This window comes from Bombina bombina, chromosome 3 (genome assembly GCF_027579735.1).
Source record: "Bombina bombina isolate aBomBom1 chromosome 3, aBomBom1.pri, whole genome shotgun sequence".
Lineage (NCBI taxonomy): Eukaryota > Metazoa > Chordata > Amphibia > Anura > Bombinatoridae > Bombina > Bombina bombina.
Window position 1 is genome coordinate 817,069,039 of NC_069501.1, and position 18,192 is coordinate 817,087,230.

An 18,192-nucleotide genomic window follows, 5' to 3' on the forward strand; every position below is an offset into this window, starting at 1 on the left:
TAGGCATATTATGCAGATTCTAACTAATTATTGGTATTATAATCTTGGGGAACGTTTAGAAAAACGGCAGGCACTGTGTTGGACACCTTTTTCAGATGGGGGCCTTTCTAGTTATAGACAGAGCCTCATTCCGGCTCCGGTTCTGTTAATTTAAGGGTTAAAGCTCTGAAATTTGGTGTGCAATACTTTTAATGCTTTAAGACACTGTGGTGAAATTTTGGTGAATTTTGAACAATTCCTTCATACTTTTTCACATATTCAGTAATAAAGTGTTTTCAGTTTGAAATTTAAAGTGACAGTAACGGTTTTATTTTAAAACGTTTTTTGTGCTTTGTTGACAAGTTTAAGCCTGTTTAACATGTCTGTACCATCAGATAAGCTATGTTCTATATGTATGAAAGCCAATGTGTCTCCCCATTTAAATTTATGTGATAATTGTGCCATAGTGTCCAAACAAAGTAAGGACAGTAATGCAACAGATAATGATATTGCCCAAGATGATTCCTCAAATGAGGGGAGTAAACATGATACTACATCATCCCCTACTGTGTCTACACCAGTTATGCCCACACAGGAGGCCCCTAGTACATCTAGTGCGCCAATACTTATTACCATGCAACAATTAACGGCTGTAATGGATAACTCCATAGCAAATCTTTTATCCAAAATGCCTACTTATCAGAGAAAGCGCTATTGCTCTGTTTTAAACACTGAAGAGCAAGAGGACGCTGATGATAACTGTTCTGACATACCCTCACACCAATCTCAAGGGGCCATGAGGGAGGTTTTGTCTGATGGAGAAATTTCAGATTCAGGAAAAATTTCTCATCAAGCTGAACCTGATGTTGTGACATTTAAATTTAAATTAGAACATCTCCGCGCACTGCTTAAGGAGGTGTTATCTACTCTGGATGATTGTGACAATTTGGTCATTCCAGAGAAATTATGTAAGATGGACAAGTTCCTAGAGGTTCCGGTGCCCCCCGACGCTTTTCCTATACCCAAGCGGGTGGCGGACATAGTAAATAAAGAGTGGGAAAGGCCCGGCATACCTTTTGTTCCCCCCCCCTATATTTAAGAAATTATTTCCTATAGTCGACCCCAAAAAGGACTTATGGCAGACAGTCCCCAAGGTCGAGGGGGCGGTTTCTACTCTAAACAAACGCACTACTATTCCTATCGAAGATAGTTGTGCTTTCAAAGATCCTATGGATAAGAAATTAGAGGGTTTGCTTAAAAAGATTTTTGTACAGCAAGGTTACCTTCTACAACCAATTTCATGCATTGTTCCTGTCACTACGGCAGCGTGTTTCTGGTTCGAGGAACTAGAAAAATCGCTCAGTAAAGAATCTTCGTATGAGGAGGTTATGGACAGAGTTCAAGCACTTAAATTGGCTAACTCTTTTGTTTTAGATGCCGCTTTGCAATTAGCTAGATTAGCGGCGAAAAATTCAGGGTTTGCTGTCGTGGCGCGCAGAGTGCTTTGGCTAAAGTCTTGGTCAGCGGATGTGTCTTCCAAGACAAAATTGCTTAACATTCCTTTCAAAGGTAAAACATTATTTGGACCTGATTTGAAAGAGATTATTTCAGACATCACTGGGGGAAAGGGCCACGCCCTCCCACAGGATAGGTCTTTTAAGGCTAATAATAAGCCTAATTTTCGTCCCTTTCGCAGAAACGGACCAGTCTCTAATTCTGTATCCTCTAAGCAAGAGGGTAATACTTCACAACCCAAACCAGCCTGGAAACCAATGCAAGGCTGGAACAAGGGTAAGCAGGCCAAGAAGCCTACCACTGCTACCAAAACAGCATGAAGGGATAGCCCCCGATCCGGGACCGGATCTAGTGGGGGGCAGACTTTCTCTCTTTGCTCAGGCTTGGGCAAGAGATGTTCAGGATCCTTGGGCGCTAGAAATAGTTTCTCAAGGTTATCTCCTGGAATTCAAGGAACTACCCCCAAGGGGAAGGTTCCACAGGTCTCAATTATCTTCAAACCAAATAAAGAGACAGGCATTCTTACATTGTGTAGAAGACCTGTTAAAGATGGGAGTGATACATCCAGTTCCAATAAGAGAACAAGGAATAGGATTTTATTCCAATCTGTTCATAGTTCCCAAAAAAGAGGGAACATTCAGACCAATTTTGGATCTAAAGATCCTAAACAAATTTCTCAGGGTACCATCGTTCAAAATGGAAACTATTCGAACGATCCTACCTACTATCCAGGAAAATCAATTTATGACTACCGTGGATTTAAAGGATGCGTACCTACATATTCCTATCCACAAGGAACATCATCAGTTCCTAAGGTTCGCTTTTCTGGACAAGCATTACCAGTTTATGGCACTTCCATTTGGATTAGCCACTGCTCCAAGGATTTTCACAAAGGTACTAGGGTCCCTTCTAGCGGTTCTAAGACCAAGGGGCATTGCAGTAGTACCTTACTTGGACGACATCCTGATTCAAGCGTCGTCCCTGTCAAAAGCAAAGGCTCATACGGACATCGTCCTAGCCTTTCTCAGATCTCACGGATGGAAGGTGAACAAAGAAAAAAGTTCTCTGTCCCCGTCAACAAGAGTTCCCTTCTTGGGAACAATAATAGATTCCTTAGAAATGAGGATTTTTCTGACAGAGGTCAGAAAATCAAAACTTCTAAGCTCTTGTCAAGTACTTCATTCTGTTCCTCGTCCTTCCATAGCGCAGTGCATGGAAGTAATAGGATTGATGGTTGCAACAATGGACATAGTTCCTTTTGCACAAATTCATCTAAGACCATTACAACTGTGCATGCTCAGACAGTGGAATGGGGATTATACAGACTTGTCTCCGACGATTCAAGTAGATCAAAAGACCAGAGATTCACTCCATTGGTGGCTGACCCTGGACAATCTGTCACAGGGAATGAGCTTCCGCAGACCAGAGTGGGTCATTGTCACGACCGACGCCAGCCTAGTGGGCTGGGGCGCGGTCTGGGAATCCCTGAAAGCTCAGGGTCTATGGTCTCGGGAAGAGTCTCTTCTCCCGATAAACATTCTGGAACTGAGAGCGATATTCAATGCTCTCAGAGCTTGGCCTCAACTAGCAAAGGCCAAATTCATAAGGTTTCAGTCAGACAACATGACGACCGTTGCATATATCAATCATCAGGGGGGAACAAGGACTTCCCTGGCGATGAAAGAAGTGACCAAGATAATTTAATGGGCGGAGGATCACTCCTGCCACTTGTCTGCGATCCACATCCCAGGAGTGGAAAATTGGGAAGCGGATTTTCTGAGTCATCAGACATTCCATCCGGGGGAGTGGGAACTCCATCCGGAAATCTTTGCCCAAATAACTCAATTATGGGGCATTCCAGACATGGATCTGATGGCGTCTCGTCAGAACTTCAAGGTTCCTTGCTACGGGTCCAGATCCAGGGATCCCAAGGCGACCCTAGTAGATGCACTAGTAGCACCTTGGACCTTCAACCTAGCTTATGTATTCCCACCGTTTCCTCTCATCCCCAGGCTGGTAGCCAGGATCAATCAGGAGAGGGCCTCAGTGATCTTGATAGCTCCTGCGTGGCCACGCAGGACTTGGTATGCAGACCTGGTGAATATGTCATCGGCTCCACCATGGAAGCTACCTTTGAGACAGGACCTTCTTGTTCAGGGTCCATTCGAACATCCGAATCTGGTTTCCCTCCAACTGACGGCTTGGAGATTGAACGCTTGATTTTATCAAAGCGTGGGTTTTCAGATTCTGTAATAGATACTCTGATTCAGGCTAGAAAGTTTATAAAAATATGGAAAAAATATATCTGTTGGTGTGAATCTAAAGGATTCCCATGGAACAAGATAAAAATTCCTAAGATTCTATCCTTTCTACAAGAAGGTTTGGAGAAAGGATTATCTGCAAGTTCTCTGAAGGGACAGATTTCTGCTTTATCTGTTTTACTTCACAAAAGACTGGCAGCTGTGCCAGATGTTCAAGCATTTGTTCAGGCTCTGGTTAGGATCAAGCCTGTTTACAGACCTTTGACTCCTCCCTGGAGTCTAAATCTAGTTCTTTCAGTTCTTCAAGGGGTTCCGTTTGAACCCTTACATTCCGTAGATATTATGTTATTATCTTGGAAAGTTTTGTTTTTGGTTGCAATTTCTTCTGCTAGAAGAGTTTCAGAGTTATCTGCTCTGCAGTGTTCTCCGCCCTATCTGGTGTTCCATGCAGATAAGGTGGTTTTGCGTACTAAGCCTGGTTTTCTTCCGAAAGTTGTTTCCAACAAAAATATTAACCAGGAGATAGTTGTACCTTCTTTGTGTCCGAATCCAGTTTCAAAGAAGGAACGTTTGTTACACAATTTGGACGTAGTCCGTGCTCTAAAATTCTATTTAGAGGCTACTAAAGATTTCAGACAAACATCTTCCTTGTTTGTTGTTTATTCTGGTAAAAGGAGAGGTCAAAAAGCGACTTCTACCTCTCTTTCCTTTTGGCTTAAAAGCATTATCCGATTGGCTTATGAGACTGCCGGACGGCAGCCTCCTGAAAGAATCACAGCTCACTCCACTAGGGCTGTGGCTTCCACATGGGCCTTCAAGAACGAGGCTTCTGTTGACCAGATATGTAAGGCAGCGACTTGGTCTTCACTGCACACTTTTGCCAAATTTTACAAATTTGATACTTTTGCTTCTTCGGAGGCTATTTTTGGGAGAAAGGTTTTGCAAGCCGTGGTGCCTTCCATTTAGGTGACCTGATTTGCTCCCTCCCTTCATCCGTGTCCTAAAGCTTTGGTATTGGTTCCCACAAGTAAGGATGACGCCGTGGACCGGACACACCAATGTTGGAGAAAACAGAATTTATGCTTACCTGATAAATTACTTTCTCCAACGGTGTGTCCGGTCCACGGCCCGCCCTGGTTTTTTAATCAGGTCTGATGAATTATTTTCTCTAACTACAGTCACCACGGTATCATATGGTTTCTCCTATATATATTTCCTCCTGTCCGTCGGTCGAATGACTGGGGTGGGCGGAGCCTAGGAGGGATCATGTGACCAGCTTTGCTGGGACTCTTTGCCATTTCCTGTTGGGGAAGAGAATATCCCACAAGTAAGGATGACGCCGTGGACCGGACACACCGTTGGAGAAAGTAATTTATCAGGTAAGCATAAATTCTGTTATTAGTACAAAAAACAAAGATGCCCCTCTTTCCCATCACTTCCTCTTCATGGGCCACAATATAAGCCAGTTGAGATTTCAAGTAATAGAACATGTGGCCAGACCCAGGAGGGGAGGTGATAGGGAATCAATACTAAAGAAAAGAGAAATGTTTTGTATTAGGAAATTGGATTCCCTACAACCCAAAGGGCTTAATAAGGATTTTGACTGGTCACTGTTCCTTTAAAGATGTACCTGTGAAATGTAAATGTTGCACGATTCTGAATTTTTTATTTTATGTATAGGTTTGCTTAATTTTAATATGGTTTTATTACAAATATTTTCAAAAATATGCAGGTGATAAATTCAAAATATTTTTTTCTGCAGAAACGTATGCAAAAAATTGTCATTGATATGTTTTTTTAATTTTGCAATTTTGTATCTAACACATGTATATTGGAAATCGTCCACAAGATGGCAGTGTTGTTTAGCCTAATAATTGTCTGATAGGTATAAAAGGCACACCTGTACATAGACTCTCTGACATGACTAAGAACCAATTGTTGGTTTGAAACGTTGTTGCTGTACTATGGACCCTGTATAAGTGAATAAAGGTTTTTTTACTTACAAGTTGAAGGCTGGAAATCCTTTTGAACTTTGAAAATCCTAAGTCACCTGTAAGAAGAATTTTAGAGAACGTACAAACATCCAAATTGTGCAACAGATATTGCTTATGAGAAGAAGGATTGGGACAGAGAGAAGGAAAAACAATATTCTGATTGATATTTCTATCCAAAACCACTTTAGGGAGAAATCCCAACTTAATACGCAGAAGCGCCTTATCCGCATGAAAGATAAGGCAAGACGAATCATGCTGCAAAGCCGAGAGCTCCAAAACTCTTCAAGCAGAAGAGATGGCAATAAAAACAAAACCTTCCAAGATAACAACTCAACATCTATGGAATGCATTGGCTCAAACGGAGCCTTCTGCAAAACCTTAAAAACAAGGTTAAGGCTCCAAGGAGGAGCAACAGGTTAAAACACAGGCCTGATTCTGACCAGGGCCTGACAAAAAGATTAAACATCTAGCACATCCGCCAGACGCTTGTGTAACAAAATAGATAATGCAGAAATCTAAACTTTCAGAGAAATGACTGACAACCCTTTCTCCAGAACTTCCTGGAGAAAAGAGAAAATTCTAGGAATCCTGACCGTACTCCAAGAGTAGCCTTAGATTCAAACCAATAAAGGCATTACGCCATACCTTATGGTAAATCTTCAGAGAAACAGATTTGCGAACCTGGATCATGGTCTCAATGACAGACTAAGAAAAAACAACTCTTAGACAGAACTAAACGTTCAATCTCCAAGCAGACAGCTTCAGAGAAACGAGATTTGAATGAAGGAATGGACCCTGAGTTAGAAGGTCCATACTCGGAGGCAACCTCCAAGGTGGAAGAGATGACATCTTCACTAGGTCTGTATACCAGATCCTGCAAGGCCATGCTGAAGCTATTAGAAATAACAATGCTAGACTGAAATCCCAAGAAAACCACCAGAGCAGCTATCAGGACAGCCTGCGGATCTCTTGACCTTGAACCGTACCTTGGAAGCTTGTCGTTCTACCGAGACACCATCAGATTCAACTCCGGCACCCCCCATTTGAGGGTTAACATGGAGAACACCTCCGGATGGAGAGTCCACTCCCCGGGATGAAATGTCTGTCTGCACAGGAAATCCGCTTCCCAAATGTCCACTCCTGGAATGTGGATGGCAAATAAACACTTGTGAGCTTCCGCCCAATGAATAATCCGAGCCACCTCCTTCATGGCTAAGGAACTCCGAGTTCCTCCCTGGTGGTTGATTTAAGCCACTGAGGTGATGTCTGACTGAAACCTGAAAAACCAGGCTAAGGACAACTGAAGCCAAGCCATTAGAGCATTGTAAAATCGCTCTCAACTCCAAGATGTTTATGGGAAGAGCAGACTCCTCCCGAGTCCATTGTCCCTGCACCTTTAACAAGTCTCAGACTGCTCCCCAGCCTAGCAGACTGGCGTCCGTGATCACAATCACCCAGGAAGGTCTCCGGAAGCATGAGCCCTGATACAGATGTCCTGAGAAAGCCACCATGGAAGAAAGTCTCTTGACGACTGATCTATATCTATCCTCCGAGACAGATCTGAACGGTCTCTGTTCCATTGTCTGAGCATGCATAACTGCATAGCACACAAATGGAAACGAGTAAAGGGAATGATGTCCATGGAAGCGACCATCAGACCAATTCCCTTTATACATTGAGACACTGATGGCCGAACAGTAGATTGTAGAGAGGCAAAAATAATGGATTTTCTTACCTCTGTCAGAAATATTTTCATAGACAGGAAATCTATTATGGTCCCTAAGAAACTACCCTTGTAGCTGGAGCAAGGGAACTCTTTTCTATAATCACTTTCCATCAATGAAGACGTAGAAAAAAAACAACAAGATCTCTACTGCTTGTTGGAAAGATGGCACCTGAACCAATATGTCATCCAGGTATGATGCTATTACAATTCCCTGAGACCTTATCACTGCCAAGAGAGCCCCCCAGAACCTTTGAGAAAATTCTGGGAGCTGTGGCAAGGCCAAAACAGAAGAGCCACAAACTGAAAGTGTTTGTCCAGAAAAGTGAATCTCAGAAATTTCAGATGATCCGTCTGAATGGGAACATGCAAATACACGTCCTTCAGGTCTATTGTCAACATGAACTGACCCTCTTGGACCAAAGAAAGAATGGAATAAATGGTTTCCATTTTGAAGGACGGTACTCTAAGAAACTTGTAGACACTTCAGGACTAGAAAAAGTCGAAAAAGATCCCTCTTTTTGGGAACCACAAACAGATTTGAATAGAATCGTAGGCTCTATTCCTTAACTGGAACTATCACTCCCAGGAAGGAAAATTATATTTGTAACCCTGAGATACTATGTCCACAGCCCAAGGATCTGGGACATCTCCTATACAAGCCTGATAAAAAAAGAGAAAATCTGCCCACCCACTTGATCCGATCCTGGACTGAATGCAAACCCATTAATAGATTCCCCCTTGTTCCAAGACTGATTGGGTTTACAAGAAGACTGACTGTTCCTGCTTGGAAAAAGGAAAAGGAAGACTTTTCTTGAAATTACGAAAGGAACGAAAATTACTTAGACGTCCTTTAGGTCTGTTCTACTGGACTTGCTGAAAGAAAAGATCCAAACGTAATATCAGAAATTATTTCTGCCAGACCAGGACCAAACAAGGTCTTACCCTTGTAAGGAAGAGCCAAAAGCTTAGACTTATGGCTGAAATCTTGGTCAGCTGATTTGACCTCTAACACCCTGCAGGCTAAGACAGTGAAGCCAGAAATCTTGGCTCCCAGTCAATAACTTGCATGGTATCATCAGAATTAAAGGAATTGGCTAGATTGAGAGCCTCAATCCTGTCTTGGATCTCCTCCAAAGGAGTCTCTACTAAAATAGATTCAGAAAAAGGGGTCTCACCAATAAGATGCTACAGTGGCAATACAAACTGCAGATTGCCATAAAAAAACCTTGATGAACATACAACATTGACAACTAAGCCTCCAGCTTTTTGTCCAAGGGATCATTAAAAGGAGCAGCTATCCTCTATAGGGATCATAGTTCTTAGCCAGAATAGAAATGGCCCCTTTTACGTAAGGCACCCGTACATATAAACTTTAATGGAGACAGCAACGGGAAACAACTTTTTAAAGACGGGGAGAAAGGTATACCAGGCTTCTCCCATTCCTGTGAATAATCTCCATTGCACGGACTAAAAACACTTCCACACAGTAAGAAACATCATAGTATTTATAAAGTTTGCTAGACTTCCTAGGTTTGACAAGATGGGAGTATCAGAGTCGTCCAAAAGTAGCCAAAACCTCCTTTAAACAATACACAAAGGTGTACAAGCTTAAATCTGAAGATTACTTCTTCAGCATCAGATGAAGGAATTATACTGTCCAAATCTGAGATATCATCCTCAGAGGCTACCGACATATCCTCCTCAGACTTATGAGGAAGGGCAACCTGTGTAGCAGCAGGTGGAACAAAAGCCTTACTATCTGAATCTCTCATTTTCCTCTTGCGTTTTCCCTTTAGCATAGGAAAAGCAGATAATGCCGCAGATGATATCTGTGCAGCAAAATCTACAGGCAAATAAACGCCTCCAGGAGGCTGAGAGGAACCGCAGGGCACTGCATGTGACGCCATTGAGGCTTGGGACGTTTGAGGAGAAAGCTGTGGCATTGCCTGAATAGCATCATCCTGAGAGAAATTGGCTCAGAAGGCAACAATCTATCTTGAATTCAAGAGACCTAGCTAAGAATACAACACAGAACAGCATAGGAAAACAAATTGTGTCTCAAGACATAACTTTATGAAAAGACACCGATTCTTGAACCAAAATAACAATCCACTTTTTTCCCCAACATAAAAAGTGAAATTTTAATATTTTATAAAATACTGCTACTGTCACTTTCAGAAAAAAATAAGGTTGCAGAGCGAGTATACTACAAACCGCAATGAAGCAAGAAACTAACTCAGGGACCTCTGCACCTCAGTCTAACAGAGGTGTACACCTGACCTTTGAATACTGAAAAAGTTTTACAAAAAACGACAGAGAGCTCTCCTGTATCTCCTTCAACTCCCAGGAGATGCCAACAACAGTAAAGACGCCGCCCCGCTTCAGAAACTACAAGCGGAAGAGCGGGTCACATGACCTCCCACAAGAATTGCGCAAATAAAATAAAAATGCGCGCTCTAATTCTCCCTACATTGACAGAGGCAAAGAGAATGACTGGGGATTAAGTGGTAGGGGAGCGATATTTAACAGCTTTGCTGACGTGCTCTTTGCCTCCTCCTGCTGGCCAGGAGTCATATTCCCTCTAGTAATTGATGACGTTGGACTCTCTATATCTTAGGAAAGAAAAGGTAAATACATATCCCTCAAGTAAAATATTGTTGAACATGTTACATAATAATGCATATGAAATGACAATATGCAGAAAAAGCCAAGCTCTTCTTCAGTCTTGGACACAAACCTCAATAGAGCCATTATATTTAAAAAAATGACATGTTCTAAATCATTAGAGCATTTCCTTTTTGACTCTGCAATGTTATGTATTTAAAACCTAGACAAAGGAGTACCACTAGAGACCCGCAGAGCACTGTAGGTCCCCAAGCGGAAATTGCTGCTTATCCAATAAGCAGTGCTAGTTGCCCGACTCAGCTGCAGGTACCGAGCGGTACTATTACTATGTTTCTAACTCCTTTGTAGGTGTTAAAAACATAGCATTGCAGAGTAGCAAGTCTTAAAATTACATGCAAAGAATTAAATCAAGTAACTCTTCAACTATAATGGCCGTTTAAAAGGGACAGTTTACCCTCATTTTTTCTCCCTTTCATTTGTTCCCAATGATCCATTTTACTTGCTGGAGAGTATTGAATTGTTTCCAAATAGCTCCCTTGCCTTATATCAGTTTTGAAATAGCAGATTTTCCCTGTGGTATCCATACCTATACTGAAACTTTCTATACTTAAAGGGACATTAAACCCCAAAAAATTATTTCATGATTCAGATAGAGAATACAATTTTAAAAAAAAAATCCAATTTACTTCTATTACATAATTTGCTTCATTCTTTAGATATCCTTTTGTTGAAGAAATAGCAATGCACATGGGTGAAAAATCACTCGAAGCATCTATGTGCACCCACTTAGCAGCTACTGAGCTTATCTAGATATGCTTTTCAGCAACGGATATCAAGAGAATGAAGCACATTGGATAATAGATGTAAAATTAGAAAGTTGTTTAAATTTGCATGCTCTAAATCATGAAAGAAAATCACAAAAAAAAAAAGTTTTCTTTTGTGATTCAGACACCATTTTAAAAAGGTTTCCAGTTTACTTCATTTGCTTTATTCCCATGATATTCTGTGTTGAAGAGATACCTAGGTAGGCACCTGGAGCACTATATGGCAGAAAATAGTGCTGCCATCTAGTGCTCTTGCAAATGGATAACATTCTTGCAAAACTGCTGCCATATAGTGCTCCAGAAATGGGTCGTCTCCTAAGATTACATCCCTGCTATGCAACCAAAAATACCAATAGAACAAAGACAATGTTTAATAGAAGTAAATTTGAAAACAGAATTTATGCTTACCTGATAAATTTCTCTCTTGCGATGTATCAAGTCCACGGATTCATCCTTACTTGTGGGATATTCTCCTTCCTAACAGGAAGTGGCAAAGAGAGCACCCACAGCAGAGCTGTCTATATAGCTCCTCCCCTAATTCCACCCCCCAGTCATTCGACCAAAAACTAGGAAGAAAAAGGAGAAACCATAGGGTGCAGAGGTGACTGAAGTTTTGAAAAGAAATACTACCTGTCTTAAATAGACAGGGCGGGCCGTGGACTCGATACATCGCAAGAGAAAGAAATTTATCAGGTAAGCATAAATTCTGTTTTCTCTTGCATGATGTATCGAGTCCACGGATTCATCCAATACTTTTGGGATACCAATACCAAAGCTTTAGGACACGGATGAAGGGAGGGACGGACAGGTACCTAAACGGAAGGCACCACTGCTTGTAGAACCTGTCTCCCAAAAATAGCCTCCGAAGAAGCTAAAGTATCAAATTTGGAAAATTTGGAAAAAGTATGAAGCGAAGACCAAGTCGCCGCCTTACAAATCTGTTCAACAGAAGCCTCATTTTTAAAAGCCCATGTGGAAGCCACCGCTCTAGTAGAGTGAGCAGTAATTCTTTCAGGAGGCTGCTGGCCAGCAGTCTCGTAAGGCAAACGGATGATGCTTTTCAGCCAAAAAGAGAGAGGTTGCCGTAGCCTTTTGACCTCTCCGCTTTCCAGAATAGACAACAAACAATGAAGATGTTTGACGGAAATCTTTAGTTGCTTGTAAGTAGAACTTTAAAGCACGAACCACATCTAGGTTGTGCAACAGATGTTCCTTCTTGGAAGAAGGATTAGGACACAGAGAAGGAACAACAATTTCCTGATTGATATTCCTATTAGAAACAACCTTAGGAAGAAACCCAGGTTTGGTACGCAAAACCACCTTATCCGCATGGAAAACAAGATAAGGGGAGTCACACTGTAAAGCAGATAACTCAGAAACTCTTCGAGCCGAAGAGATAGCTACCAAAAACAGAACTTTCCAAGATAAGAGCTTAATATCTTTGGAATGCATAGGTTCAAACGGAACCCCTTGAAGAACTTTAAGAACCAAATTTAAACTCCATGGCGGAGCAACATGTTTAAACACAGGATTGATTCTAACTAAAGCCTGACAAAACGCCTGAAACATCTGCCAGACGCTTGTGTTAAAGGATAGATAAAGCAGATATTTGTCCCTTTAAGGAACTAGCTGATAATCCCTTCTCCAATCATTCTTGGAGAAAAGCTAATAGCCTAGGAATCCTGATCTTACTCCATGAGTAACCCTTGGAATCACACCAGTAAAGATATTTACGCCATATCTTATGATAGATTTTTCTGGTGACAGGCTTTCGAGCCTGAATCAAGGTATCAATGACCGATTCAGAGAAACCATGCTTTGCTAAAATCAAGCGTTCAATCTCCAAGCAGTCAGACGCCGAGAACGTAGGTTTGGATGCTTGAACGGACCTTGAATCAGAAGGTCCTGCCACAGCGGCAGAGTCCATAGTGGGACGGATGACATGTCCACCAGGTCTGCATGCCAAGTCCTGCGTGGCCACGCAGGTGCTATCATAATCACTGAAGCTCTCTCCTGCTCGATTCTGGCAATCAGACGAGGAAGGAGAGGGAATGGTCGAAAAACATAGGCCAGGTTGAAGGACCAGGGCATTGCTAGAGCATCTATCAGCACTGCCTGGGGATCCCTTGACCCGTAACAAGGAAGTTTGGCGTTCTGACGAGACGCCATCAGATCTAATTCTGGTGTGCCCCATAGCCGAATCAGTTGGGCCAACACCTCCGGATGGAGCTCCCACTCCCCCAGATGAAAAGTCTGTCGACTTAGGAAATCCGCCTCCCAGTTCTCTACTCCTGGGATATGGATTGCTGAAAGATGGCAAGAGTGAGTCTCTGCCCATCGAATTATTTTGGAAACCTCTATCATCGCTAGAGAACTCCTTGTTCCCCCTTGATGATTGATATAAGCTACAGTCGTGATGTTGTCCGACTGAAATTTGATGAATTTGGCCGCAGCCAGTTGAGGCCACGCCTGAAGCGCATTGAATATCGCTCTCAGTTCCAGAATGTTTATCAGGAGGAGAGTCTCCTCCTGAGACCATAACCCCTGAGCTTTCAGGGAGTTCCAAACTGCACCCCAGCCCAGCAGGCTAGCATCTGTTGTAACTATGATCCACTCTGGTCTGCAGAAGCACATTCCCCGAGACAGGTGGACCTGTGATAAACACCAGAGAAGAGAATCTCTGGTCTCCTGATCCAGATCTATCTGAGGAGATAAATCTGCATAATCTCCATTCCACTGAGCATGCATAGTTGCAGTGGTCTGAGGTGTAAGCGAGCAAATGGAACTATGTCCATTGCCGCTACCATAAGTCCGATTACCTCCATACACTGAGCCACTGACGGCCGCAGAATGGAATGAAGAGCTTGGCAGGTGTTTACGAGTTTTAATTTCCTCACCTCCGTCAGAAATATTTTCATTTCTACCGAGTCTATCAGAGTTCCTAGGAAGGAAACCTTTGTGAGAGGGAAGAGAGAACTCTTTTTTATGTTCACCTTCCACCCATGAGACCTTAGAAAAGCCAACACGATGTCCGTGTGAGACTTGGCTAGTTGTAAAGTTGACGCTTGAATTAAGATGTCATCTAGATAAGGCGCCACTGCTATGCCCCGCGGTCTTAGAACCGCTAGGAGGGACCCAAGCACTTTTGTGAAAATTCTGGGAGCCGTGGCCAACCCGAAGGGAAGAGCCACAAACTGGTAATGTCTGTCCAGAAAGGCGAACCTGAGGAATCGGTGATGATCTCTGTGGATAGGGATGTGCAGATATGCACCCTTTAAGTCCAAGGTGGTCATATATTGACCCTCCTGGATCAGTGGCAGAATACTCCGAATAGTCTCCATCTTGAAGGACGGGACTCTGAGGAATTTGTTTAGGATCTTGAGATCCAAGATTGGTCTGAAAGTTCCTTCTTTTTTGGGAACCACAAACAGGTTGGAGTAAAACCCTTGCCCCTGTTCTGCTCTTGGAACCGGGTGAATCATTCCCATGGTATGTAGGTCGTCTACACAGCTTAAGAACGCCTCTCTTTTTGTCTGGTTTGCAGACAATTGAGAAATATGAAATCTCCCCCTTGGGGGGGAATCTTTGAAGTCCAGAAGATATCCCTGGGAAACAATTTCTAAAGCCCAGGAATCGTGAACATCTCTTGCCCAAGCCTGAGCGAAGAGAGAGAGTCTGCCCCCTACTAGATCCGGTCCCGGATCGGGGGCTACCCCTTCATGCTGTCTTGGAGGCAGCTGCAGGCTTCTTGGCCTGTTTACCCTTGTTCCAGGCCTGGTTAGGTCTCCAGGCTGACTTGGATTGAGCAAAATTCCCCTCTTGCTTTGCAGCAGGGGAAGCTGAAGCGGGACCACTCTTGAAGTTTCGAAAGGAACGAAAATTATTTTGTTTGGTCTTGATTTTATTTGTTTTATCCTGAGGGAGGGTATGGCCCTTCCCTCCAGTGATGTCTGGAATAATTTCCTTCAGTTCAGGCCAGAATAGGGTCTTACCTTTGAAAGGGATGGTCAAAAGCTTTGATTTTGATGACACATCAGCTGACCAGGACTTAAGCCATAACGCTCTAAAATGGCAAAACCTGAATTCTTTGCCGCTAATTTAGACAATTGAAAAGCGGCATCTGTAATGAAAGAATTAACCAGCTTAAGAGCCTTAATTCTATCCAGAATATCATCTAATGGGGTCTCCCCCTGGAGAGCCTCCTCTAGAGCCTCAAACCAAAAAGCAGCTGCAGTAGTTACAGGAACAATGCATGCAATATGTTGGAGAAGAAAACCTTGATGAACAAAAATTTTCTTTAGGAGACCCTCTAATTTTTTATCCATAGGATCTTTGAAAGCACAACTGTCTTCAATAGGTATAGTTGTACGCTTAGCTAGTGTAGAAATAGCTCCATCTACCTTAGGGACCGTCTGCCACGAGTCCCGCATGGTGTCAGATATGGGAAACCTTTTCTTAAAAGTAGGAGCGAACGGTATACCTGGTCCATCCCACTCCTTAGAAACAATATCTGCAATCCTCTTAGGGACCGGAAAAATATCAGTGTAAACAGGAACCTCTAAGTATTTGTCCATTTTACACAACTTCTCTGGAACCACAATAGGGTCACAATCATCCAGAGTTACCAATACCTCCCTGAGCAACAAGCGGAGGTGTTCTAGCTTGAATTTAAAGGCCGTCATATCAGAGTCTGTCTGAGGGAGCGTCTTTCCTGAATCAGAAATGTCTCCCTCAGATAGCAAATCCCGTACCCCTACTTCAAAACATTGTGAGGGTATATCGGATACGGCTACTAAAGCGTCAGAAAGCTCAGCATTTGTTCTTAACCCAGAGCTATTACGCTTCCCTTGCAACCCAGGCAGTTTAGATAAAACCTCTGTGAGGGTAGAATTCATAACTGCTGCCATGTCTTATAAGGTAAATGAATTAGACACACTAGAAGTACTTGGCGTCGCTTGTGCGGGCGTAACTGGTTGTGACACTTGGGGAGAACTAGATGGCATAATCTCATTTCTTTCTGTCTGAGAATCCTCTAGCGCTACATTTTTAAGTGCTACAATATGCTCTTTAAAATTTATAGACATATCAGTACAAGTGGGACACATTCTAAGAGGGGGTTCCACAATGGCTTCTAAACATGTTGAACAGGCTAGTAATGAGACAAGCAAGCTTGGAAAAGACTTTATTCAATGTAAAACAACAATTTCAAAAAAACGGTACTGTGCCTTTAAGAGAAAAAAACATGTACACGTTCTGCAAAACTGCTTAAAAATGCACCAAATCCTTCAATTTTTTTTACAGTATATGTATTAAGCCTTAGTAAGGTTGCACCACAAGTAAAAAATGAAATTCACCCCTTAATATCAAAACCGGATTGACAAGAGTCAAAAAAACGGAATATATACAGTCAGCACCTTGCCACAGCTCTGCTGTGGCGCCTACCTGACCTTAGGGGTTGAATTTGAGGGAATAAAGCTTCGTTTTGGCCCCAAAACCGCTTCAGGACCCTCCTGTGTTGCAGCTTGCTGTCGAAAATGAATAAAAACTGCGCATCTAAGGTGTGAAATTAGGCCCCACCCACCTCTTACACAATGTCTGTTGGGCCTTAAAGTGACACCTCAAGTGTTAAATAGCCATGTGGGATGTAAATCCCAAAAATAAGCCAAATGAACCCTCTCAATAAAAAGTCCCAAAACGTTTTACCCAATTTTCAAAAAAACGTTTGCTCTATTATATAAGTGTCAACCAGCAGAGTAACTTAGCCCTTATGTAAGCTTGAAATACTACCAAAGTGTTTGATTACAGCTTACCCTTCCCCTTATGGGGATAATGCCAGCCTTTTTCTGGAAATATCACAGTCTTTCTAGAAAAAAAATGACTGAACATACCTAAGTGCAGCATAGCTTGCAAAACCGTTCCTCAACTGAAGTTTCCTGTACTCCTCAGCCTCTGTGGGAACAGCAATGGATCTTAGTTAAAAATGCTAAGATCATTATCCTCTAGGCAGAAATCTTCATTTTTTTCTGCTTGAGAGTAAATAGTACACAACGGTACCATTTAAAATAAACTCTTGCTTGAAGAAAATAAAACTAATATTTTGTCACCACAATCACTTTACCCTTCCTTAATGCTTAGAGCCGGCAAAGAGAATGACTGGGGCGTGGAGTTTGTGGAGGAGCTATATAGACAGCCCTGCTGTGGGTGCTCTCGTTGCCACTTCCTGTTGGGAAGGAGAATATCCCACAAGTATTGGATGAATCTGTGGACTTGATACATCTTGCAAGAGAAAGTTGTTTAAAATAAAATGCTATATCTTAATCATGTAAGAAAAATGTTGGGTTTCATATCCCATTAATAATGGCAAACTGTCTGCCAGTACCTAGAATGGTGATGAGGAGTATGAGTAATAGGGAAATTAGGGAAGTGGGAGGGCAATCCTTTCACTAGAATACGAAGTAACCTTGCCAACTAATTAACCCCTTCAATGCCAGGAAAAATGCTAAAAATTTAGTGCATTTTTTACACTGAAATTCCTGGGTTAATGACCCTTTAAGGGTCAAACAATTTTACAGTATGCTGTCCCTTTAATTTTAAAATAGTCGCCATCTTAAAAAAAAAAAAAATAAATAACTGCATACTTCACCAAAAGCAACACAGTGTCATCTATATCCAATTAAAAAAATATGTAAAATGGTACCTAAAAGTTCTGCTGGTTTGTTTGCTCTTCTGTTGATAAATGTTTCAAATGATTCCTTCATCATATTAACAAACTTGTCATTTTTCTGGAAGCAGACTTCTATTATTTGGTCCACTTTACCCTTAAAGTCCAAGAGCTCTTGTACCATATCTTTATCCTTTTCTGGATTCACAACTATTGAACTCCCAAAACACTATAGAAAACCAAAACAAAAAAGACCAGGGTAAGTCTGTTAACATGTATTTACCAGATTTGCTTTTTTAAAGGGCATTTATATCCCAGGTGCTCTTTATTTTTCAAGAGAAAGAGATATCTTTATTTGGGAGAGAAAAAGATATCTTTATTCAGGAAAAAAACACTTAAAGGGACATGATACCAAAATTTTGAAGCACTTGAAAGTGATGCAGCATAGCTGTAAAAAGAAGACTAGAAAAAAGATCACCTGAACATTTCTATGTGAAAAAGATGTTTACTATGAAATCTCACAAGATTTCGGTAAAATTTCATGAGATCACAGAAAAGCAAAGTCTGACTGAAGCAGTGCTGATGCTGATTGGCTATTCTTTTTTCC

The 18,192-nt window shown here is 42.0% G+C and overlaps 1 protein-coding gene across 1 annotated transcript in view; it reads right to left on the reverse strand.

Moving 5' to 3' along the window:
• CUL4A (cullin 4A) overlaps positions 1-18,192 on the reverse strand; it is a 433,228-nt gene that overhangs the window by 290,600 nt on the left and 124,436 nt on the right. Inside the window, 1 exon segment of the mRNA XM_053707765.1 lies at positions 17,622-17,814. Coding sequence (XP_053563740.1) covers positions 17,622-17,814 — 193 coding nt within the window.